General features: G+C 46.7%; 2 protein-coding genes across 2 annotated transcripts; one reads left to right on the plus strand and one right to left on the minus strand.

Annotated features, from left to right (window-relative positions):
- Positions 1-2,065: 2,065 nt before the first annotated feature.
- On the minus strand, positions 2,066-19,700 carry CCT3 (chaperonin containing TCP1 subunit 3). The gene is made up of 14 exons (XM_073322496.2): positions 19,421-19,700; positions 15,629-15,690; positions 13,976-14,026; positions 13,827-13,889; positions 11,145-11,241; positions 10,040-10,157; positions 9,377-9,563; positions 7,693-7,842; positions 7,137-7,269; positions 6,324-6,405; positions 5,844-6,024; positions 4,094-4,339; positions 3,300-3,431; positions 2,066-2,446 (listed from the first exon to the last, which is right to left on the minus strand). Exons 1-14 carry the CDS (start codon positions 19,449-19,451, stop codon positions 2,342-2,344), a joined length of 1,638 nt encoding a protein of 545 aa, XP_073178597.1. The 5' UTR covers positions 19,452-19,700; the 3' UTR covers positions 2,066-2,341.
- Positions 19,701-20,351: 651 nt separating this feature from the next.
- On the plus strand, positions 20,352-24,749 carry TSACC (TSSK6 activating cochaperone). Its single transcript, XM_078850433.1, has 5 exons — positions 20,352-20,524; positions 21,087-21,155; positions 22,225-22,254; positions 23,813-23,971; positions 24,357-24,749. The coding sequence occupies exons 1-5, from the start codon at positions 20,371-20,373 to the stop codon at positions 24,563-24,565; spliced, it is 621 nt and encodes a 206-aa protein (XP_078706559.1). The 5' UTR covers positions 20,352-20,370; the 3' UTR covers positions 24,566-24,749.
- Positions 24,750-24,967: the final 218 nt, after the last annotated feature.

Here is a 24,967-nt window from a genome sequence, read left to right on the forward strand (position 1 = left end):
AGCAGGAAATACACCTCCTACTGATTTGAAAATAGTTTCCTGAGACCGTGTAAATTGTGGGTAACAAGGAGAGGGCACAGATCACAGCCATGGTATGGGCACATAACACAGGGAGCACGTCAGTGGGTGCTTCAAGGGGAGCAGTGAAGCCTAGCACATGCCGTTCCGAAGCCAGTGTGAGATACATGGATCGATGTGGTTGCTAGCATGGAATTCTTAGTCCCTGCCTGTGGATTGCTGCTCCTTTATGATACACGTATACCTCCCACTGGAGGATTTCAGAGCACATTAGAGGGAATATATAAAGCCTCAGAACCTCTACTACCATGGAAGTATTACCCCAAGGAGAAACTGAGACACAGAAAAGTGAAGGGACTTACCCAAGGTCACAAGTCTCTGGCAGAGTTGGGACTAGAACCCAGCCGCCCTGATTTCAGGAGCCCTTTGCTCTAAAATGCTAGCCACACCCCCGGCCTCCATAGTGGTGGATTTGCATCAGTGTCGCACAAGCAGAAACAGGAATTTGTTCAAGTAAAAGCACCAACCTAAGGTGGCTATTTGAAGTTTCAGGTATTACACATCAACTTTGTTAACTATTTACACCACAGGCGGCAGGTAATTAATTCCCCTTGAACTAATCCATTTTAGTGCAAGTAGGAGAAGGGAGCTCCCAAATCTTGCACAGCCCCACCTCCAGCATTCAGACAAGGCAGAGTTAAAACTACCAGCTAGCCCCAGCGCTATTTTAGTAGCCAAGCTTTGGAGCTCACATGCAGGGTAAAGGGACAGAATGATCTCTCCTTTCAAAGATGTGCAGCTCAGGGCACCACTCAAACCCAAAGTCTCAGGGAATGAAGTGATAGGTGAGTGGAAGCCGATGGGGCAGAATTCTTCCTTGCCTGCTTTTGGATCTGCACCGTGATGTTACTTAAACCACAGGAGTCAAAGGAGGACGAATCTAAATACGTTCTAGGTATCACAGTGTTCAGTTAAACGATCGTAACACTGCCCTGTAGTGACACCCTGAAGGAACAGTATTAACTGTACAGTAGTTACTGCAGAAGGTCACTGCAGGGCAGAGTTAAGGTTATTTGAGTGTCTTTACCATAAAACGTTCAAATTTCAGTTTAACCTTAATCCTCAATTTCCTAGGTTTACAATGCTTGGCTTGGGCTAATGACGATATGCCTATGAGGTCCTTTACCCTGATACTTTTTTTTGTGGGGGTTGGGGGAGAAGAAAATATATGTGGGTTGAGATTTCCAGGTTCCATGGGGAGTTAGAAACCCAATTCCCATTTAATTTAAAGACACTGGACATCCAAATCCTAACCTTACGATTTTAAATTTTATTTAGTGCCAGTGAAAGATGCCAGCCTACTTACTTGGTGGGCACTAGCCACTAATCTAACAGAAGGCCTACCCCTCAGATGAGGGAGGGGGCCCAGGACTTAATCAAACATGGGGGAACTGACAGTCTGGGAGATAGAACCAACTGAGAATGGGCAAAAGCAACTCAAGATTTCTGCCCTCCCGCGATGAACCTCAGCCCTGGTGAGCACTGAATTCAGTTTGCCTGACCAGCTCTGAATTGCCAACACAAGAGCCATGGTCATTGGTGGTTTTGAAATAGACATGATGTCCTCAGTGCTGCTCGTAAAGACCATATATACTAGTGCCTCTTTCAGACCCCTTTTGTGGTGGTGGTGGGGGACACAATAGGTGTTAAAGCCCCCAAACCTCAGGGACCCCCAAAAGCCCCCCCAAGTTTTGCTTTTCCTCCACTCCCCACAGGGGATTTATCCCTTTATTAGGACAGCACTGGCATAGTTTCAGTCCTGGTTGCTAGTAATGGACATGATAGACATTCCTACGAAACAGCACAGTGGGATATTCCAGTGAACTAGCGCATTAGGAAGGATTTCATGCTAAGGGATGAGACACAGGATTTCTGAAAGAGGCCTGCCTGGGACTAGTTGTCCCCACTCTGGAAATGGCTAACCGAACACCCCACCGTGCAGCTCCAGGCTAGTGAGTCGTGTTAGAGATAGACACAAGGGACTGAACAGAGTGACACGTTTTATTGTCGAAGCAAACAGCAAAAGTTACAGTATATACTTAAATTAAGCGTCAGTGTCTCCAAACAGGAGAGGGACGCACATGTGACAGTAGCCCGTTCCCCACAGTCATGTACCTTCCCTCCCACCCACTGACTTCAGGCAAACTAACACTCAATACTCAGACTGTGTCCAGGCCCAGGCCCAGACCGAGGAGATGCAGCAGTAATTTTGTTCGGCTGTTTCCATAGTGTAGTTCAAGACGCATGGTTCCTCAATCTCCTCTTACTCCTGGGCTGCATCTGGAGCTCCAGGCGATCTGTTTTGATCATCCCCCTTTTTCTTATGCCCCGAAACAATGTCATCGATACGGAGCAGGAGGACAGCAGTCTGGGGAGAAAAATCCCAGGGCCGGGTCAGGGAGAGGACGTGCTGCAGCTTGGGCACCTTGCTGAGGTAGCCAGCTTTCGCTTAGGGCTTGCGCACATTGTATTCCCACCAATTTAACTAATTTGATTCTTAAACCAATTTGAGGTGGTGTAAAAAAAACCTGTGCTCAATTCGGGGCGGGACACCCTACTGAATGCTGCAATGCCCGCTTTTAAATCTGATCAGCAGCCTTTGCTTTCAGCTCTTGGTAGCTTGAACATTTGTATCACAGAAGAACAACAGCCAACCCAAGAGTCACACCTTACGGCAATGCGGCCACCTCTGCGGTGGAACATGGTAGCTGCTTTAAACAGCACACGGCAATATGATATGGTGGGAAGTACTGAAAATACTGAATCCTGCTGTTACTAGGTGGAAGGCATTTAGACACTCTGGAACTTGGCTGGGAGACGAAGCTGATAGGGAAACTATTTAAAATTTTCTGGTGATGTGCAGGAAGGGAGAGCACAACTGGCTTAATTTACCACACACCACCACTCTACTAAATGTTCAAATCTTAATCTGTGGGGGAAGAGAGGAAAGGGTCATTTGATCAAACCAATCACCTCACCACAACCACGGTGCAGTACACACAGTCCTATCAACTAGATCCCAGAGGTATGTTCTTTGACCTGGATTTCTCTGAGTCTGTGGCAACACCCAGCCATAGATTGCACGGGCCATAATATCTACCGACCTTGTAGGGATGGAGACACCGTAGCAATTTCTTCCCTTCCCACACACGATTTCCTGCTCTAGACACTCAAGCACAAAGGGTCAGCAACACACAATCACTCATCAGTTGCTTCCTTACCTCCACAGCTGTCTTGTAGGTCTGTAATTTGACAGCTAAAGGCTCCCAGATCCCCAGGTCCTTCATGTCCACTAAGGCTCCAGTCTCACCATTTACTCCCCAAGTCTGACTGCCTTCCTGAGTGTGTTTTGCCTGTAATAAATTGGTAATAAGATCTCAAACCAACCCATCTTTCTGAAAGAAATCTGAAACATTGATTCATTCAGTCAGTCTTCTATGCAAATAGCAAGGAATCATTAAGATTAACTATAAACGTGTAAGTTTTAAAGGGACAGCTGTTTCATTTATATGGAGACCAGCACTGAAATGGCACTAAACACTAACTAGATTTAGAGTAATCAACCGATGACAAATTAACTCACCAGCTATGTTAGTAAGATCTGACAGTAAGTATAAATAAAACTAAAAATTTAATATGAAATCTTCTATGCCATTTGCTTAATTTTGGCATATTCACTCAGTTTAGACAGTGAACAGACTAGTCAGTTTCACTTTCAGGTTCTCATGCACTAGCCAAAGCTGCAATATCTGGGTACAAACATTGCACAGAAATTGATTTAACGAACACTACTTGGAGATTGTGTATTAGGATTTGTAAAAACCTGTTACAAAGCTCTAGGTCCCCAATGATCTGACATGCTACCACCACCAAACGATCCATCATGCTGTTTCTACGCACACAACTAGCTAGGATTTCCAAGATGAAAATATATTTTATAGCTGAAAGAGAGAGGCTGATAGTAAGTCGCTCTTTGGAGAAGTTTGTCCCGTCAGCTAGAGTCCCATGGACTTACTCTTAGCGAGGTCAGCACGCGGATGGTACTGGCTCCACAATTCTGAATCAGCGTCCTTGGAATGACTTCCAGAGCCTGGGCGACTGCCCGGTAGGGCCACTGCTCCACTCCTGTCAGGACTTTAGACTTTTCTGTCAAAGCATGAGAAACAGCCATCTCTGCAGCGCCCCCTCCGGGCACCAGCTGAGGATCTACTAGGACATTACGACACACCTGCATGGCATCCTGGAGGTTGCGTTCCACCTCCTACGAAAAAAAGAAAAAGGCAAAGAAGTGATAGATTTACAGGTTTGCATATTTAAAGCAGAACAGGCTCCAAAAGCAGCAGCAGCATGATAGAGGCTACAGAACACAGTCAGGACCATGGAATAAGGTCAGTATTAAAATCTGCACCAATATGACATGGCTACCTGTTTACAGAACACTCAATACTGCTTCAAGTTCTCACCTGAGGCAGCAAGGCTTGCAGGTTTAAGCATGGGATTAGGCACCAGCAGATCTGTGTTCTACTCCCAAATCTGGGAGCCACCAAGTTAGTTCAGTAGGTCTTAGATAAGGCAGGTGACCATTACGTGCCTCATTTTACTTCTCACTTTGCCAGATTTGGGGTCAGGAAGGAATTTGCACCCAGATCAGATTGGCATGAATGCACCTTGGGCAGGGTGGGGGAGGGTTTCCTTCCCCTGCAGCATGGGGGTGGTTGGGATCACCTGGGCCTACTTCACCTATGCAATTCGCTGCCATTGCAGCGCCCTTGGGCATTGGTGGCAACTTGTTCTCTCCTTATGCCAGCCACACCATCATTTTGGCCCTTGAGCACTGAAAAGCTTTTGGGCTCAATACAGGGTGAAATTCAATGGCCTATGATACACAGGAAGCGAGACTAGATGACCTAAATCGGGGTGGCCAACCTGAGCTGGAGAAGGACCTAGAATTTACCAGTGTACATTGCCAGAGAGCCACAGTAATACATCAGCAACCCCCCCGCCCTCCCCTCCCCATCAGCTCCCGCCCTCCAGCCCCCGAGCGCGCCGCAATAAGCTGTTTCACATGTGCAGGAGGGCTCTGTGGGGGAAGGGGCAGGCTACTTGGGGGAAGGGATGGAGTGGGGGCAGGGCCTGGGGCAGAGCAGGGGGTTGAGCAGTGAGCACCCCCCCCAGCACACTGGAAAGTTAGCGTCTGTAGCTCCAGCCCCGGAGTCAGCGCCTATGCAAGAAGCCACATATTAACCTCTGAAGAGCCGCATGCGGCTCCGGAGCCACAGGTTGGCCACCCCCGATCTAAATGGTCCCTTCTGTCCTTAAACTCTATGAAACTATTTTAGCATAAAGGATATATTTGAAAGGTGTTTTAACATCCTTGATGTAAGGTGCTACACAGATGAAGCTGTCATAGGTGAAGTGCTATTAAAATCCACAAAGATGTCCACTGGTCAATTGTTTACTCTGGGGAATATAGATTTTGCTTTCCCTAGGCAGTGTTTAAGGCTGGAATTCCTTGGAAACCATCAACTCTCCCATTTTTCCACACCATTTCACAATTTAGAGATACCTGCTAGCAGTAAATCTTGTCACATAAGATGGCTCTGCATGGCAATGGAATGCTGCTGGCAATTAGAAAGATGCCATGATGATGGAATCAGTAAACTTCTTTGATAGTGCTTATGCTCCCTCCTGTTGCCAGCAGTACAATTTGTACAGGGAACTCTGCCTCCTGGCATCAAGGGAAGGTATATCATGCCATAACTTACTGCTAGGATTTCCTTGCTGGCTCCACGCAGCATGACAGTGCAGGCCTTGGGGTCTTTGCAATCTGTGATGAAGGTGAAATACTCATCTCCTATTTTCTTAACTTCAAAAAGCCTGGCTCCGGTCCCCACATCCTCGTCACGCAGCTCGTCTGTGCGACTCACAATGCGAGCTCCACAGGCCCTACCACAAAGGAACAAAACAGAAATCCATCGCTGTGGTTTGGATTGCAGTAGAGTGGAGAGGCCAGATATGATCAGGGCCCCACTCTGCTGGGTGTGCTACAAACGTGTAGCACACAGTCCATGCCCTAAATGTCCAGACTAGTTTGTAAGCTGAAGTGCAACACGCAAATAAGGGAGAGCTGCATGGAGGGACTGAGGTAACAGCAAGAGTCCCGTTGAAATCAACTGTGCTATGCCCGTGTGTCAACGCGCGTGAGGGCTGCGCAACGTGGCTCTCAACAATTAAGGTCTGTTCACCTGGCGATTCTGTTGTTGTCTGTTTTCCTCACCCTGCGGATAGCTGTAATGTTGGCTCTCATCAGGTAGTGCTGGGCCAAGTCTGAAACCAAGTTTGCAGATAAGTTATTTTACATAGAAGAGTCACCACAAAGACTGAGTTTCTACAGCTGATGATAAGTAGGTTTGGTTTAAAATTTATCACCACTCTGGAACCTACACCAAGGATTATGGAATAAAAGAACCTGGTACTCAACACTTCTCCTAAACCATCAGCAAAGAAAAAACGTTCCAGTGCTGCTTGGATAAAATGATATTAGACATTCCAGACCCAGCTCCTTTGTGTTCTGCTAGGTTCTTGTTCTCAACAGTGTTAAATACATGACCAAACTATGGGTCAAACCCTGAGAAAAGCTAGCATCCACAGAAGTCACTGGAATCATAGGGGTCAGCCATCAGCTTAAAATAAAATCATACAGACTATGCATCCTACTGGATAAGTATAGCAACATCTGATGGACCGTAACCAGTGGGATTGCAAGCTTCCCAATAAGTATGCGTAGAGGGGGAGAGTGGTAATGACCCTAAGCAAGCTACACATCCAGAAAAATTAACAAATTGGAGATTTAACTTTTACCCCACCCACCCTGGCAGTCTACAAAGTGAGAGGATCTTTAGCACTGCATAAATCTAAGAGCCTGCTTTAATATTTGCTCTCTGAAAGGCAATATTCAGAACTCGTTACCACTCTCTCACTTGTTAACACTAAAGGATCATGTTGAAACACAACTACAGTTATATTTGTCCACCACTACACTCAATCATATACATTACCAGAGATTCCTTTCTCTGTGATGATGAGATCCGGTTTGACCCTTATCAAGTCCTCACAGATTTGCTGAATGTATTCTTCCTCCATTTGCAGGATGCGTGCAAAGTCTTCCTCACGGGTAATTTCAATATCAGTCTGCATAGAAAGAGGTTTAAGAGGCTTAGTCTCTTTCTACAAGGTTTTAACATAAATGCATGTCCCTTAAAACAATCATACTCCATTTTTCTTGTCCGTTCAACTGGTGCTAACACAGACTGAACAGAGAAGAGGTGAAAGGAATCAGTAGTACACAATGAAAGCCGTTGATCCGATGAGTAAGCCTTGGTGTAATATCCTGCCATTAGTGTAGCACCAGAGTATTTCACTGTTAATTAGAATGGGGAAGTGTTTCTACGTATATTTTACTCATACCCGGCTCTATGCAAGTCTCGAGCTGCAACAAACCCTCAAGAAGCAGAAGAAAACATTCAAAACCCCTTGCCAATAATGGCATTGTTGGCTCTTTTCACTAGCATCATACAAAGAACTGCAGACATCTTTACACAAGACCTGCCTTACCTGGCTCTCTCCTTTCTTGTACTCCAGCGAACAGTCCAGAAGCAAAATGCGTGGATTCTTGATATAGCGACGCATCCTTGGGTGAGTTACATCTTTGTTTACCATGATTCCACGCAAGACACAAGAGTCTTCGATTATGCCACCTGGAATCTGACAGACACATGCAGGGCATAGGTGAGAGTTATCAAAGCAAATGAGAAGACAAGTAACTCTCCAGTTGACTGGAAAACGAATACAGATTTGGCAGATTTTAATCTCTAGCACAAATTTATTTTTAAAGTTACAACAAACAAACCAGTTTATACTTAAGGAGGAATTAGTTGCCTCAAACAAATTGTAAGGCCCTTTAGAAGGCTGGCGAGAGATACCCAAAGGTATTTAGACACTTAGTAGGTTCCTACAAATTTACAAAAGTGCTTACACAGGTTGGACACCTGACTCCCACCGATTCTTTATGGGAGTTAGGCACTGAACCTACTCAGGTGCTTTCATAAATCCCCTCCCAAGGAGCCCAAATATTTTTGTAAAGCTGGCTCCAGTTGTCTAAGTTTTAACCCTATTTCTTCACCATTCCTTTTGCACACTATGTTTTGACACACTTTGATTACCCCTTTTACAATCCCACAGCATTCTTGGAACCAACGTGTGGCTTCTAGTTTTTATTGCTGTCCTTTTCCACTGTACAGTACTACAGGCTAAGTTTTTACACTTGGATGCCTAATTTTAGACAGACACTTTTGAAAACTGAATTCCAAAATAAGACTTCTCCTTTTCCAATAGTACCTTTCAAACACATTAGCATCACTGGTCTCCTCTGAAGTAGTTATCCCCATCATATGGATCAGGGAACGGATGCACAAAGTGGTCATGTGACCTGCCTCAGGCCACAAAACTCAGTGGCACAGCCAGGAGTAGAACATAGGAGCCCCAGTGCTCTAACCACTAGATGATAAGTTCTCCTCTCTACATGGCTGAATACTGGTTCCAATGCCTTTATTTTTAAGAATTAGTTTATAAGAGCACAAGCCTATAAGCGTATGAGCAGAAAGGAAAGCTCTCAGAAGTCTATCCCATGAAAATGTGTGTCTGTACTTTTGAAATCAAATGAATGGGCTTAAAACTGTACTTAGTTTCAGTACTGAAAACACAATGTGCAGTCTGTCCTAACTACTTATGACTTGTTCAGGTCATGGAAGACCGATCTAGGGTAACGACTGCAAACTGGCTTAAACTATTAGTACATGTTTTCTCAGGTACTACACAGGGACTACTTACATTCCACTGTTGCTGATACTTTCTTGTCTGAAAGTCTGAAAAATCAGATATTCCCCTCTCCCATCAATATTACTTTTTTTCATTTGGCGAACCTGGTTTCTAAAACCTCGAAATTAATTCCTTCCCCAACTCCATTCCCTTCATTGTGCCACAGCATCAAAGATGATTGCACAAAGTATAAAATATTCCCAAGGACTGAGTTCCTGTTGACTTAGCAGCAGTAGAATACAAAACCTTTCCCACAAGGTCCTACATTAATATTGTTTAGTATTTACATTACTGTACTGCTGAGTAGCCCCAGTAATGGAATGTGCTGTACACACACAGAGCATACATTGTAGCTTCAGAAAGTTGCTCTGCCATTAGTGCGAGAGATACAGAAACAACTGAGAGTCCAAAGCATACTTACCTTTTCTACTTTTGCATAATTCTTGATGTCAATTTCCTTTCTGCCATTTTCCTCAAACTCCACAGTCTTGACAGCATCAAGAGCAATGCCGCAGGCCAAGTCAGACCAGTGGCTTATTGCCTTGGTGTTTATAGCACTCTTTATTATATTCAGCATCATCTCTCTGTTGTTCACGTCAACTGGAGTGCTAGAGCAAGGAACAACAAACAGCACATGGGATATTATTCACAGTACAGAAGGAAAAGATTTATTAAATAACCCAGACCAGCTCTCTGAAATTGCAAGACTATTCCCTATTGGAAGTGATCTTCCTCACACTGAAAGATGGTTAAAGATCAGACTTGCTTAGCAATAAGCAAATTACTGTGGGTCTGCTCAGAGACAACAGCCTCGAGGTACCTCCATTCAAATATCTATTCAATGTACAATGATAATTAACAGACTGCAACACAGAAATACTCTTTTAGAACATCCTCTCTCCCAAATAGAGCCATGAGAACTAGGTTTACTTTATCACGGTTGACACTGCTAACTTGTGTGGCTATACAAACTGGTTTCTAGACCTCCATCTGAGTTACACTTTGCTGGGCTGAATCACCAGAGTTTCATCTTTGCCCAGAATTGCACAGAGAAATAACGCCAACTCCAAACAGCACTGCTCACCTGATTTTGTTCAAAGTGCTGATCATATCATCCAGAGCTTTACGATAAGCACCAATGATCACAGTTGGATGCATCTGCTGTTCTAGGAAGTGCTCGGCAACAGCCAACATCTCTCCAGCTAAACAAAAAACAAAGACAAGTTAGTGGGAACTGTTGGCACATCAAATAAGGGATACCTAAAGCACCTGCTACCTATTCTAGGAGCCTTGTAATCGCCAACACATCTCTTCTATATTTAATCATGATCATTTGCTTAAACTAGAATATAAACTCTTGAGGACAGGGAATTGTCTTCAGCTAAAGACGACCAGTGGCAATGAGTCTCGGAGCCCAAGTCAACTGACTCAGGCTTGTGGGGCTTGTGCTGTGGGATGAAAAAATCGCAGTGAAGACATCTAGGCTGAGGCTGGAGCCCGGCCTCTGAAACCTGGTGGGAGGGGAGGCTCTCAAAGCATGTACACTGGTATTTTTAGCCCTGCAGCACAAGCCCAACTCAGTTGACCTGGGCTCAGACTCACTGTCATGGTTTTGTTGTCGTTTTTTCCTGTGTCAACATACCTTTACTTGTATGTAAATGGCCTAGCTCATCTTGGTGATAAAAAAACATATTTATGCTTTCCTTAGCATAAAACTGTTAAGGGATGCTCTGAGCATTCACCCTGCATCCCCATGAGTAAATGTGGGGTGTGGGTTCCTTGGTAAGACTCTCAGAAACCCAGTGCGCAAACGAGGAAAGAAAATTTTAAGAGGCTGCAATGCTTGGAAACATATTGGGGCGGAGGGAGAGAGAAGGAGGTGCCCCTTAGATAGTAACTCCCCAGTGCCAAATCACAGAAAACTGGTGCACAAAAGCAAAATGCTTAGCCCTTAGCCATCCTTCAATCCACAGGGCAAGTAGTACAATGTTTCAAATTTGCTTGCCAAAGACAGAAGCCAGGCCTAGAAAAAGTGGCTCATCATTAATGAGTCAGCATTTGTCAATATCTCAGAAACAGAAGAGCATCAATGTGAATGTTAAAATGAATATCGCTTTGCCATAGATGTATTAACCAAACCTCAACAAACTTTAGCTGCAACCCCTCCTTCATTTAAAGCATGTCCTCACCGAGGATAATTACGGATGTGGTCCCATCTCCAACCTCTTCATCCTGAGTACGGCTGATCTCAATCATGGATTTTGCAGCCGGGTGCTGGACCTGAATCTGCAAGGAAGAAAATAAAATGGGAACACTTGGTCTGGAATGCAAGGTACTTGTTCACATTTAGCGGGAGTGGAAAATTTGAAGTCAGTTGTGAACATGGAAAGAGGTCTCACCCCATCTTGGCAAAGAAATTTTCTTCCCAATACTGAGGCAGAAGATAAAATGTTATTTATGTCACATCTCCAGTAGATTTTTAGGCACTAGGAATATTCTCGATACTTAAAAAAAATATTTGTGCGGAAAGACAGCAATGGTCGGTGTCTCTCTCTCTTTCTGAAGGCCTCAGTTGGTGAAAGCCAGTAGCCAGTGATGCACGCAACACACAATTATAACAATAAATTAATGTGGAAGTTACACCAGCCTTGCAAAACCATTATGAAAATGTATTACCCCAAGTGCAAAATAACCTTGTGTTAAGCAAGGATAATGAAAATCAACTAATGATATTTTACTCATCCCAAGCAAATAAACCAATAGAACTGTGTAAAGTTGACTTACTTCTATTCTAATTGAAAAGGAAAATGTGTACTGTAGGGTGTCAGTCGTAAAAATGTCAGTTTTCAGTATTTAATAGGAATTATACAAATTGTAAATGTTCCAGGCCAGGGACCTTGCCTCTAACATGTCAGTAAAACACCTACCACAGTCTGCACTAAATAAATTAGTGTCATAATGACACAGACAAAATTCAGACAATGAGACAAATTCTACTCTTGGGGACATATGTGCACTTAAGAGAATTTAACTGCAAAATTAGCAATTGTAATTCCTCTGTCACATAAGACTCTTCCTCATGCCAGGGAAAGGAAATGAATTAAATATGAACCTTCTTATCCCCAATTTCTGTCAAATTCACTGGGCATAACTGATCTCAGAGTCCAACTCTTCTTGTACAGAGCGCCATTTGCAATAATCCTCCATGTCCTGTATTACTTCAAGCTTCTAATTTCATGGGCTCTGTGAGGGAAGGTCTTTGTACAGCTTTGTACAGCAGATTTCACTTAGCAACCTCTCAGTGGACGGCTAAAAGTTGCCACTAACCAGCAGTCGCTAATAAGAATGAGCACTGGGACATGCCTTCACTGACAGTAGCAACACAAACGTGCCTATGGCCAGTGTTCAGCGCTTCTCTACGCTTCCTTCTAGGGCTGCAGCCAGGGAAGGAAGCACTGGGGCTGCAGAGTACCTGATGTCAGAACAGGATGCAGCCTGGAGACAGCAGGGAGAGGTGCCATGCAGCCCCACAGGGCCCCAGTGCTCTCACTCCCCATGGAAAGCTCAGACGTCTGGGCAGCAGGCCCCCTCTCTACTGCTGACCTGCCCACAGCGTACCTGGGGCCCAGGTTTTGCACATCCAAGCACTTCTGTCCCTGGCTACAGTCCTGCAAATCTGCCAGCAGCTAGGCTTTCCACATGGAGTGGAAAAAGCAGCTTTGCCTCTCCTAGAATTGACACCTCCTCCTCAATTATTGGAAGTGAACTACATCCACCCTGATTGAATTGGCCCTGTCAACACTGGTTCTCCGCTTGTGAGGTAACGCCCCTCTCTTCATATGTCAATATATAATGCCTGCATCTGTAATTTTCACTCCATGCATCTGAAGAAGTGTTTTTTTACCCATGAAAGCTTATGCCCAAATAAATCTGTTAGTCTTTAAGGTGCCACCGGACTCCTTGTTGTTTTTGTGGATACAGACTAACACAGCTTTCCCCTGATACTTGATGCATGGAATGGGGGTGCCACAGGCCACCATGGCAAAAAAAGGTGCTAATAAATGGCAAGCCTGTTGCAAATATCCAGACCAATTAACACTGTAGTCAATTGGACAGCACTGGTTCTAGGTAAAACATTTCTATTACAGGAAACGTATGAACAGGGTTGCTATTAAGCAGAATCTACTGCATAAGGATTTTACAGAGTTGTGGGCTTGATTTGGGGGTTTGTTTTTTGCCACCAACATATTTTTGAATAAATATTTCTCATTCATTAGCTCTACTGAAACTTACCCCCTTGGCCAACCACAGTAAAACAGAAATGATGTAATGGGACCTGAATTTCAAATATTAACATTTATTGTGGTTTTTAATTTAAGACAACTAAATATTTATCAGTTGCAAGGTAACATAAGCTCCAGAGGGAAATCTGTACAAGTTACATGTATATGAATTTTATCATATGCATATACCCTGAAACACATTTATGTACCATGAATGAGACTATAAGTGGTTCTGTAGGCCTACTGCATTTTCCACTGCATGCATCTGATGAAGTGGGTTTTAGCCCCTGAAAGCTTATGCCCAAATAAATTTGTTCGTCTCTAAGGTGCTACAAGTACTCCTTGTTCTTTTCGCTGATACAGACTAACATGGCTACCACTCTGAAACCTTAGTAGCGACAAGAACTCAACAAGTTCATTGTCCATCCTCTGTCTGGGGCGGGAGGATACTGTTTTTAAATACTATATAAGGGCTATATATGATTATTTGCGGTTATTTGGACAACTCTAGAACATGTACATTGGCAACTTAATGTGGAAATCATTGAGTACCTGCTTAAGGAAAAGGTATCAAAACGGAATACTCACTTCTCTAAGAATAGCATTACCATCATTGGTCATCACAATTCCACCCATTGGATCCAGAAGCATCTACATTAGAGAAGAGAAACAGTATTTAGATTGATCTTTAAGATACCCAGCATTTCTAATGCAAAGACTACAACAAAAGTTCTTACCTTCATCATAGCTCTTGGTCCCAAACATGTTCGGATAATGTCAGCAATGGTCTAAAATGAAAGACGAAAAATGAGATGATACAGGAGTTTTCAGAACTAATGTACGTTCTCTCCCCCACCACCCCCTTTTTTTTTCTTTTTTAAAGCAAAGCTCACGAGAAGGGGAAGAGAAAATATCAAGTGATAGGCTACTAAGCTGAATGTCCTAGTTTTTATACCAAACAATGACCTGTGTTAATATTTAGAGTGTGGGTGAGAGAAAATTCAATCCTAGTCTGTACTGCCTCACTTCATTAACCTCTTACTACCAGACCTCTTTGCCACTAAGCATAAACTTTGTGTGTTAAAGCTCAGTGACAATATATTCTGACAGCATCAAGAGTTAAACATGAACAGGAAAGATCTGAAACTCCTATTTCTAATATAACTATAATAGTACTAGTTATGCAACATTTGATGTATACGTAGAAGGGAAAGCATATATAGAGATGGCACACACTTTAGTTTAAAGCCAGATATTGCGCTGGACAAAACTGTTGTCCTGCATGATTTAATACTATGATATTAATTGCTGAAAAATATAAGCAATCCTAAGGGTAGGAAGACACTGCCCATAGATATCTAATACATAAACTGTCCCTTGTGAAAAGACAATGAACTAGGTGGACAATGAACTAGGTGGACCCTTGGCTATGAAGGTTGCTTCTTTGTGCATCGTCCCATGAAATGTTTCAATACATACATGCAATTAGTCACTACTGAGGTAGTTACATAATATACTAGAGTTTGATGGTACAGAGCGCCTTTTATATACCAGTATAAAACTCTTTACAAAGAAATAGATAGGACTTAAATAGCCACACATTACTTAGACATCACACATGAGGTTACGAATTCCTAATCACACTGTGCATGTTGCAATAAGAATTAGGTGTGTGGTTTCTACTTTTGAACTGTATGTAAATAACACTGAAGAACTGAACTGATTCAGACTTCGTCTAATGTTTCCATTTTTGCCCTGCACTCTAAAATACGAGGCTACTCATTCTGACTTTAAATTGTCTTCCTTTAATCCCCTGAGTCCAGCAGTCAGGGTTTCATAACACCACATTTAGTGCTTCAAAATTCTAAATGCACTTGAATAATCCCTCCAAACTACACAGAAAATGCAGATCTTGTAATTAACATAAGCGACCCAATGATTTTGCAGTTCCTTGGATGCAGCAAGAGTAAGATTTAATTAGGCATGACAATACAGTTTAAAGGTTAAAACAACAGCTGCATCTATTCAGACATCAGACACAATATTTTAACAATCATCTTCTCAGACATCACCCCACACTACTTGCTAAATAACGTGTCAAGGTTCAGACTTATGCAGTGTTCTGGATTGAAGTTTAACTTTTCTTTTACTTTTTTTTTTATTTACACTGTCATCACTAGACTAAAAAGTTGTTCTAGTCAATTGCACCTGTTATTTTAGCAGAGCAAGGGAGTGATCGGCATTTCTTCATTTGAGATGTGTAAAGAAATATCAACAAGCGCACTACAGGAAATCAAAGGACCTGCTAAAAATGTTCCAAGTTCATTATGCTGCATTTGCCCCCTTTTGATTTCTAGTTCACTAACATACTTGGTAGCATAAAACAGTACCTTAGCAGCACTGATGTTTCCAATCTGAACCTTCCTTCCAGATTCACGTTTTGTATTTTGACCTACGGCATGCAGAAAACAAAAAACAGCATCAGCATGAATATAACTGATCTTATGAGCTCTTAATGGGAAACCCAATGTTGAGGAGGCAATACGGACAACATATCAATGATGTAATCTTACTGATGTGCACATGAATTATGGCCAACTCTAAATGGAGCCATGCATTTAAATAAGAGAGTACCCAAGAGGTACAGCCACTAGAATAAAATTATGCCAACTTCCCCTCTTAATTTAAAAGAATATCAAATAGCAAAATTAAAGATTTCTAAGTTCTTCTCCATTACCTAAGTCTCATGAATAGAAAGTATGTTTCCAAATAAGGCAATATATAAGATGTCTTGACTTGTCACCAAAAGAGGGCCAATAGTACTCAACGTTCAAGTGAGTCAATATTCCTGAGAATCTACTATAAAATTGCTACATAGTAACTTTATGGTGCTCTGAAAAATTATTGTTTTAAGAAGTTTTTCTTCAGCACTATAATAGGTACAACATTATAAATGTTAAGTCTCCATACTGCACCTCAATGACCCATAACCTGCCATACATAAAATAGTGTGTATTAACTATACCCATAACTGAGACTAACACCCACATTAGGTGATTTCCTGTCACAAGGGTCTGCCCCAAAGAAACCCCACCCATATTAAATGTGATGTCATTTCTTTATTATAAACCCAGTTTGGATAAGCAAGGTATCGTTTTGTGGAGAGGGGAAGAAACAAAAGTGGAGTGAAATAACGGGAAGGGAGGAGTGAAAACTCCTGCCCCCAATACTAGGAGGGACTCCAAAAACAGAAATAAACTCAATATAAGAGGGCTACAAAAGAGGATCCCCAAAGGGGATGAGAAGGGGGAACCCAAATAGGAAGAAATGCCAATGTAGAGGACTACAAAAAGTGTGACCCCAAGGTGGGAGAGGAATATACAGGGCACCTAATATAGGAAAGACCAAAATTGGAGAGCACCACCAAACTGATGGGACACATGAGAAGCGAGGCTGTAAAACAAGAAGAAATGGGTGGGGAATACATAGGGGTAATACAAGATTGGGGGAGAAATTTGGGAGGTTACCCAAGAAACAGGAGGAACAATGGAGACCCAAAGGGGAAGGAATCCCAAAAGAGGGGGTGACCCCAATGAGAGCAGAACTGGGTAGGGAGGGGGCCCAATGTGTGTGTGGGGAGCTGTACGGATCGGGGCCGGGGGGGGGTCGGGGGAGAGCTGTACGGATCGGGGGGGGGGGAGAAGAGCTGTACGGATCGGGGGGGGGGGAGAAGAGCTGTACGGATCGGGGGGGGGGGAGAAGAGCTGTACGGATCGGGGGGGGGGGAGAAGAGCTGTACGGATCGGGGGGGGGGGAGAAGAGCTGTACGGATCGGGGGGGGGGGGAGAAGAGCTGTACGGATCGGGGGGGGGGGGAGAAGAGCTGTACGGATCGGGGGGGGGGGGAGAAGAGCTGTACGGATCGGGGGGGGGGAGAAGAGCTGTACGGATCGGGGGGGGGGGAGAAGAGCTGTACGGATCGGGGGGGGGGGAGAAGAGCTGTACGGATCGGGGGGGGGGGGGAGAAGAGCTGTACGGATCGGGGGGGGGGGAGAAGAGCTGTACGGATCGGGGGGGGGGGGAGAAGAGCTGTACGGATCGGGGGGGGGGGAGAAGAGCTGTACGGATCGGGGGGGGGGGAGAAGAGCTGTACGGATCGGGGGGGGGGGAGAAGAGCTGTACGGATCGGGGGGGGGGGAGAAGAGCTGTACGGATCGGGGGGGGGGGAGAAGAGCTGTACGGATCGGGGGGGGGGGAGAAGAGCTGTACGGATCGGGGGGGGGGAGAAGAGCTGTACGGATCGGGGGGGGGGAGAAGAGCTGTACGGATCGGGGGGGGGGGAGAAGAGCTGTACGGATCGGGGGGGGGGGAGAAGAGCTGTACGGATCGGGGGGGGGGGAGAAGAGCTGTACGGATCGGGGGGGGGGGGAGAAGAGCTGTACGGATCGGGGGGGGGGGAGAAGAGCTGTACGGATCGGGGGGGGGGGAGAAGAGCTGTACGGATCGGGGGGGGGGAGAAGAGCTGTACGGATCGGGGGGGGGGAGAAGAGCTGTACGGATCGGGGGGGGGGAGAAGAGCTGTACGGATCGGGGGGGGGGGAGAAGAGCTGTACGGATCGGGGGGGGGGGAGAAGAGCTGTACGGATCGGGGGGGGGGGGAGAAGAGCTGTACGGATCGGGGGGGGGGAGAAGAGCTGTACGGATCGGGGGGGGGGGGAGAAGAGCTGTACGGATCGGGGGGGGGGGGAGAAGAGCTGTACGGATCGGGGGGGGGGGGAGAAGAGCTGTACGGATCGGGGGGGGGGGAGAAGAGCTGTACGGATCGGGGGGGGGGGGAGAAGAGCTGTACGGATCGGGGGGGGGGGAGAAGAGCTGTACGGATCGGGGGGGGGGGGAGAAGAGCTGTACGGATCGGGGGGGGGGGAGAAGAGCTGTACGGATCGGGGGGGGGGGGGAGAAGAGCTGTACGGATCGGGGGGGGGGGGGAGAAGAGCTGTACGGATCGGGGGGGGGGGGAGAAGAGCTGTACGGATCGGGGGGGGGGGGAGAAGAGCTGTACGGATCGGGGGGGGGGGGAGAAGAGCTGTACGGATCGGGGGGGGGGAGAAGAGCTGTACGGATCGGGGGGGGGAGAAGAGCTGTACGGATCGGGGGGGGGGAGAAGAGCTGTACGGATCGGGGGGGGGGAGAAGAGCTGTACGGATCGGGGGGGGGGAGAAGAGCTGTACGGATCGGGGGGGGGGGGAGAAGAGCTGTACGGATCGGGGGGGGGGGGAGAAGAGCTGTACGGATCGGGGGGGGGGGGGAGAAGAGCTGTACGGATCGGGGGGGGAGAAGAGCTGTACGGATCGGGGGGGGGGAGAAGAGCTGTACGGATCGGGGGGGGGGAGAAGAGCTGTACGGATCGGGGGGGGGGAGAAGAGCTGTACGGATCGGGGGGGGGGGAGAAGAGCTGTACGGATCGGGGGGGGGGAGAAGAGCTGTACGGATCGGGGGGGGGGGGAGAAGAGCTGTACGGATCGGGGGGGGGAGAAGAGCTGTACGGATCGGGGGGGGGAGAAGAGCTGTACGGATCGGGGGGGGGAGAAGAGCTGTACGGATCGGGGGGGGGAGAAGAGCTGTACGGATCGGGGGGGGGGAGAAGAGCTGTACGGAGGAGATGCCTCAGGAGAGAAGATGTAAGATGGGTATGGACACAAGGGGGGGGGAGGAAGGAAATGGGGGGGACCCATGGAAAGCGGAAGGGGGGTTATGGGAGACCCATGGGGTGGGGGCCTGAGGGACCGATAGCAGGGGACACGATGATAGGAAGGACCCATGCGGGGGGGGGGCGGGGTTCCCAGGGAGAAGGTGCAGAGGGGGGTTTCGGGAGGCCCCGGGGTGGGGGGAGGGGCGGGAGGTTCCGGGAGGCCCCGGGGTGGGGGGAGGGGCGGAGGTTCCGGGAGGCCCCGGGGTGGGGGGAGGGGCGGGAGGTTCCGGGAGGCCCCGGGGTGGGGGGAGGGGCGGGAGGTTCCGGGAGGCCCCGGGGTGGGGGGAGGGGCGGGAGGTTTCGGGAGGCCCCGGGGTGGGGGGAGGGGCGGGAGGTTTCGGGAGGCCCCGGGGTGGGGGGAGGGGCGGGAGGTTTCGGGGGGACACACTGTCGGGGACCCCAGCGGCGGGGCGGGGCGCGGCCCTCACACTCACTGAGCACGAGCACGGGGCGCTGGCCCATCATCCTGGCGGCGGCTCAGAGCAGAGGACCCGGCGCGGAACCTTCTGGAGACAAGAGAGACACACTCCGAACAGCGCCGCTGCACCGCGCCCGCGGCGACACCCTAGCCGGCGGGCCGCCGCGCCCGCCAATCGCCGCCCGAGCCGAACGCCCGGCACCCAATCGGGAAGCAAGGCGCCACGTATAGGACCCGCCCCGCACCTCACCACAAGCTCGGTTGAGAGGAGACTTCTCAGCGCGTGGGGGGCCTCGACTTGGAACTGCCACTATCGGGAGGGGACAGGGAATACTGCGCATGCGCCTCCAGAAATCGGGAGACTGCGTCTGCGCGATTATTCGGACGAGGTGATTTCACATGCGCAGGGCCCGGGGAAGGGGGGGGGGTGAGGGTGATGCGCATGCGTACAAGCTCCGAGCAGCGGTTGGATGGACCGAGAGGGGGAGCTTGTCCCTGCGGCCCTCCGGACTGCGTCCGTCGCGCTCGGGTTTCGGCCGCGCCGGCTGTAGAGGCGAGTGGGCAGGAGAGCAGAGCCCGTTAGGCAGCTGGCTCTTGCCGCGGTGGAGGGCCCCGGGAGTCGTCGTCGTCCCTTCCACCGAGGCATGCTGGGAATTGTAGTCCTACCCGCGGGGCATCATGGGAATTGTAGTCTTGCTCCTGGACATGCTAGGAATTGTAGTCCTTCCTGGGCCACACTCTGTCGTCCTGCTCCCGAAGCATGATGGGAGCTGCAGGCCTTACGCGGGGGGGGGGGGGTCTTATTTGAAAAGCATGCTCAAATAAATTGGTTAGTCTCTAAGGTGCCACAAGTCCTCCTTTTCTTTTTTGCGAATACAGACTAACACGACTGTTACTCTGAAACATGGGAGTTGTAGTTTGTTAATGAGCCATGTTGGGCCATATGACTCAGCATCAGTGCTAGAGATGTCCTACCATGCACAACGTGGCGCCGAGATGCATATTATCTTTGCGGGCCAGTGCCGCGTTGGGTGCCCACTCACTGACCACCCCACCCCCGTGCAGCCGGAGACTTCTAGTGCAAAACCAGCCATTGACCGTAAGAACAAGTTCTTCACTGGTAAATGTCAGGTTTCAGAGTAACAGCCGTGTGAGTCTGTATTCGCAAAAAGAAAAGGAGGGACTTGTGGCACCTTAGAGACTAACCAATTTATTAGAGCATGAGCTTTCGTGAGCTACAGCTCACTTATCTTTCATGTTAACATTACTGTGAACCAGCCAACGCAAATGTTGCCATAGGCCGCTGTGGCTGGAAAGAGAAAGTGCCAGAGGCCCTATATTGCTACAATCTAATGAAGATTCTCCTTCAGCATCAGCAGCAAAGGGCCTGTGCATTTGGAGCAGGGGGGTTGAGCTCTAGCCACCTTGAGTATTTATATGGTGTAAATCACCCCAAAAGCTGCTTCTGTAAAGTTCCAAGTGCTCACAGCTTCGTTATGATATAAAATCTCTTTGTACGTTCTAATTTTTCTTTCATTTTAACCACCACAGTTTAAAAAGAAAGAATATATGTCTCTGGCTAGCACACACGTCCGAGAAGAAAGTTGCATTCTAGCCTATGTCTTTCCAACCTCCTTCCTTTAAAATATTCCCTAGATAACCTAGTGCTTTCCTTTCCATAGGCACAAGCTCTGCTCCTCCTCAGATGGAGCCAGAAACAGATGCTCAGGAAGAAAAACAACACTGGAAAAGTATGTTCAATGCATTTCTACTTCAGACACAAGCCAACCTTTAAAGGTCAAATTGGAACTTTTGCAGTGAAATTGACATAAATGCTCCCCATGCCAAAACATAAGCTCTCTGGGGCAGGGTCCATCTTTTTGTTCTGTATTTGTACAGCTTCAGGCTCCATGGAGTCCTGGTCCATGAGTGAGCCTCCTGGGTTCTATTGCAATACAAATAATAAATAATTAATATGAGGTACTGATTGTACTACAACTCCATACAATATAATTCCTGCTATGAGTATATGTAATCTGCATGGCATTAGGGTTATACATAAGTGTTGCTGGCTGGTTTGAGGACACTGCTTTGAAGAAGTTAGGTGTCACATACTATTATATGTAGACACACCACCACGTAAATGCTGCTAGCTCTGGGGTGGATGATGACAGACACATAGCACAACAGCAGAAGAGAAGGGGATAGGTGTAGCAAATCTTTGCTTGTACAGACAGTACTGTGAGGGTCTGATTCTGAAGGGTGCTGAGCTCGGAAGGGAGTGGAGGGTGCTCAGTACCTTATTGGAACAGATCCTTAACTTTCATGAAAAGCAGATAGGAGAGTGTTGCCTAGTGACTGGAGCACTGGTCTAGGTCTGAGATGAGCTGGGTTCTGTTCCCAGCTCTGCCAGGCCTGCTGGGTGACCTTAGGCCAGTCACTTCTCTCCCTGTACCTCAGTTTCTGTATCTGTACAATGGGGATAATATTACCCTCCTTTGTAAGTGCTTTGAGATCTACTGATTAAAAGCTCAAGATTAGAGCTAGGGATTATTATTCTTGTTTACCCTAAAGTGCCATTGGACCCCTCTGGCAGTATAAAGGGACCCTAAATCATAAATTAGTTATACTCACAGTAGCATCCCTTTGCACAGGCAGAGTAGTGTAAAGCAGTTTAGTGTCAATAAGAATGAGGCACTCAGTTTTGAAGGGCTCATTGCAAAGAAAAGATATCAGAGCAGCAGAAGAACTCTTCCTTCAGAGTCTTGTTACCCCCATCAGTATAGAAACTCACAGTAACAACAGTTGTTTCTTTTGCAGACACAGCGAGACGATCCACTCAAAGCCCACGTACGTATTTCCCCAATCTGAAATCCCCAATCTTTATACCTACTTTTACTGTAATGATTGTTAAGTAAAGATTAGGCTCTTTCAACAATAGGACATCAAATAATCACAGTCAACCCAATTTGTTAACCCATGAGTGTTAGTCAAAGATCAATCTGCACAAATACAGAAAGATGAGAGTTAAATACTTTACCATTTCATCACGCTGGGGATACAACCAGCAGCATGGATTGTTCTGGAAGTATAATTCACTCCTGAGGCGTATATATACCTTTGGCTTTTACCGTGGTCCCCAAAATTAGTTTGTGTCATTCTTACCCTAATATTTCCATTCCAATGTAATCTGAACTTGCTGTCCGAGGTTGTTGGAAATTTGTACCTGGTTTCTAGCAACAGTTATATCAGGTAGTTATTATTTTCACAAACCTCAGCAAAATACTACTTTCTCTGTGTGCACCAAGAACAAAAGCTTCCAGTTTTTAATATATTTCAGTATAGAGGTTGCTGGGAAAAATGGTTAACTTTAGCATAGGCATGGATTCGCTTAAAAATACATAATATATTGGCAAAAAGAAAATGAGTACTTGTGGCACCTTAGAGACTGACAAATTTATTTGAGCATAAGCTTTCGTGAGCTACAGCTCACTTCATCGGATGCTGTAGCTCACAAAAGCTTATGCTCAAATAAATTTGTTAGTCCTCTAAGGTGCCACAAGTACTCCTTTTCTTTTTGCGAATACAGACTAACATGGCTGCTACTCTGAAACCTATCATAATATATTGGCTATATCATTTTGGTAACACGTCAGGTAGAGCACTCTGAGAATGGGTGATTTCTATTAGGCATCCCGGTTTGCCATTTAAACAGAAAACAACAACAACAAAAGGTGTGTATATATATAAAACTGTATTTTATCCATGGTATGTCCTAGACATTACGTGAGAGGCAGTATGATGTTTGTGGCTACACGGTCATGAACTGCACGGTCAGAACTCCTGGGTTCCGATCCAGGCTCTGCTACCGACATGATTTGCCCGAGGCACACAGCAAGTCATCCTCTATGCTTCAATTTCCCCTTCTGTAAAATTAACAGGATTCCTCCCCTCCATGGAGTTGGGGTAGGGATTAATTGGTTAGTGTCTACAAAGCAGCATTAACAACTAAAACCTGATTTTTCATCACCCTGCATCTTTTGTCATCATTTTCACCAGTGCAAAGCAGCTGTATAATGCTACCGGATCAGAATGGTGGTGGTTTGCACTAGTGTAAGTGACAAGGAATAGATCCATAATATGCTACATAGTAAGTCTGTGAGCCTAGTGGATGGACTGGGACTCAGGGGAGCTGGGTTCGACTCCTGACTCTGCCCCCAACCTGCTGAGTGACCTTGGGCTTTGCCGTTCTGTGCCTCAGTTTCCACATCTGTGAAATAGGGATAATGATACTTATCTCCTTTGTAAAGTGCTTGGAGTCCTCCTGAAGAAAAATGCTATACAAGAGCTAGGGATTATTATTCAATAGTGAAAAATATCCTTGTAATGCAAAGCCTTTTTTTGACAGGAGAGGATAACTTTGAAGGCCCTTCCTCTTCTTTTAAGAAGCTATGTCCTGCCAAACCCTCCCCCAGCTTTCTTGAGCTTCCATCTTCCCAACGGAGGCCCAGCCCAGGTCTGCCCTGTGCCCAGGCTGCAAGGATATGGAAAGGACAGAAAAAATTCAGTAAGTATTGGAACCACTCCAGCTTTGGGAAGGGAGTGTTCTTTAGCGGTAAGGAGTAGGGGGCTAGGAGTCAGGACTTCTGGAGTCTATCCTGGTTCTGGGCAGGAGCATGGGTTAGTGGTTAGAACAAGGCACTAGGAGCCCAGGACTCCTAGGATCTATTCCCAGGTCTGTGTGACTGTGGGCGAATCATTTCCCTGTTTGGTGCCTCAGTTTCCCCGTTTGTAAAGTGGGGATAATACCCTGTGCACTGGGCTGTGGCAAAGCCCAGCGAGGTTTTGGGATGCAGGTCTCTGTAAACAGGCAACATTTCAATAGAATTAAGAATCACTTAGCATTTGAGGAAGGGGAAAACAAACCAGCACTCTGCCCCTTTTTTCTCCAGCCCCTGATCATCAGCCACAGGAATGCTACGGCCTACTGGAGTGTATGCACAACAACATCCAGATCCAAACCCAGATCGCTCTGGCACAGTTGAGCATCCTGGAAGGCTTGCAGGAATCCATGAGCTTGCTTCTGGCTAGCAACGAAGAGAAGGGGAAGGAGCAGAGAGACCAGAAGGGCCTGCAAAGCTCAGCCTCCTCCCCCACCTAACATATCCATAGGTTTGGTGGCTAGCTTTGCTTCCCATAGTCTCATCCCTGTGGCTTCATCTCCTTTGTGTTTACTCTGGCACTGGCTATCAAGTGTATGGCGACAGGATTGGGGTTTGTGTTACCATGACAACTGATACGGCTACGCTAGCGGTGCTGCTTGGAAGTAAAACTATTGTAAATACTTTCAGTGTGAGGTTTTCCTTCGAAGGCTGCACAGGGAAGGGACAGCAATCCACTTAGGGAGAGATGCGTTGGGTCTGATCTGAGGTTACTCTGCCCATGCCCCTGGGGTTCAGGTGACTTGAAGCCCCTTTATGCGCCCCATGTTCTGGGGGCTTGCCAGACTCTCTGCTGTAAATTAGAACAGCCTCAGGGGCTACTCTCGTTTTTGCTCTGCCTC

Source organism: Lepidochelys kempii, chromosome 24 (assembly GCF_965140285.1).
Source record: "Lepidochelys kempii isolate rLepKem1 chromosome 24, rLepKem1.hap1, whole genome shotgun sequence".
Classification (NCBI taxonomy): Eukaryota; Metazoa; Chordata; order Testudines; family Cheloniidae; genus Lepidochelys; species Lepidochelys kempii.

Coding starts and splice junctions, on each gene's coding strand:
- CCT3 (XM_073322496.2), bottom strand. CDS start 19,451: ATGATGGGCCAGCGCCCCGTGCTCGTGCTCA. Junction 3,432..4,093: donor GCGTGCTGACCTCGCTAAGA/GTAAGTCCATGG, acceptor AATTTATTACAG/GCAAAACACACTCAGGAAGG. Junction 2,447..3,299: donor CCTACAAGACAGCTGTGGAG/GTAAGGAAGCAA, acceptor TTTTCTCCCCAG/ACTGCTGTCCTCCTGCTCCG.
- TSACC (XM_078850433.1), top strand. CDS start 20,371: ATGTCCTACCATGCACAACGTGGCGCCGAGATGCATATTATCTTTGCG. Junction 20,525..21,086: donor TAAGAACAAGTTCTTCACTG/GTAAATGTCAGG, acceptor TCCTTTCCATAG/GCACAAGCTCTGCTCCTCCT. Junction 21,156..22,224: donor AGAAAAACAACACTGGAAAA/GTATGTTCAATG, acceptor TTTCTTTTGCAG/ACACAGCGAGACGATCCACT.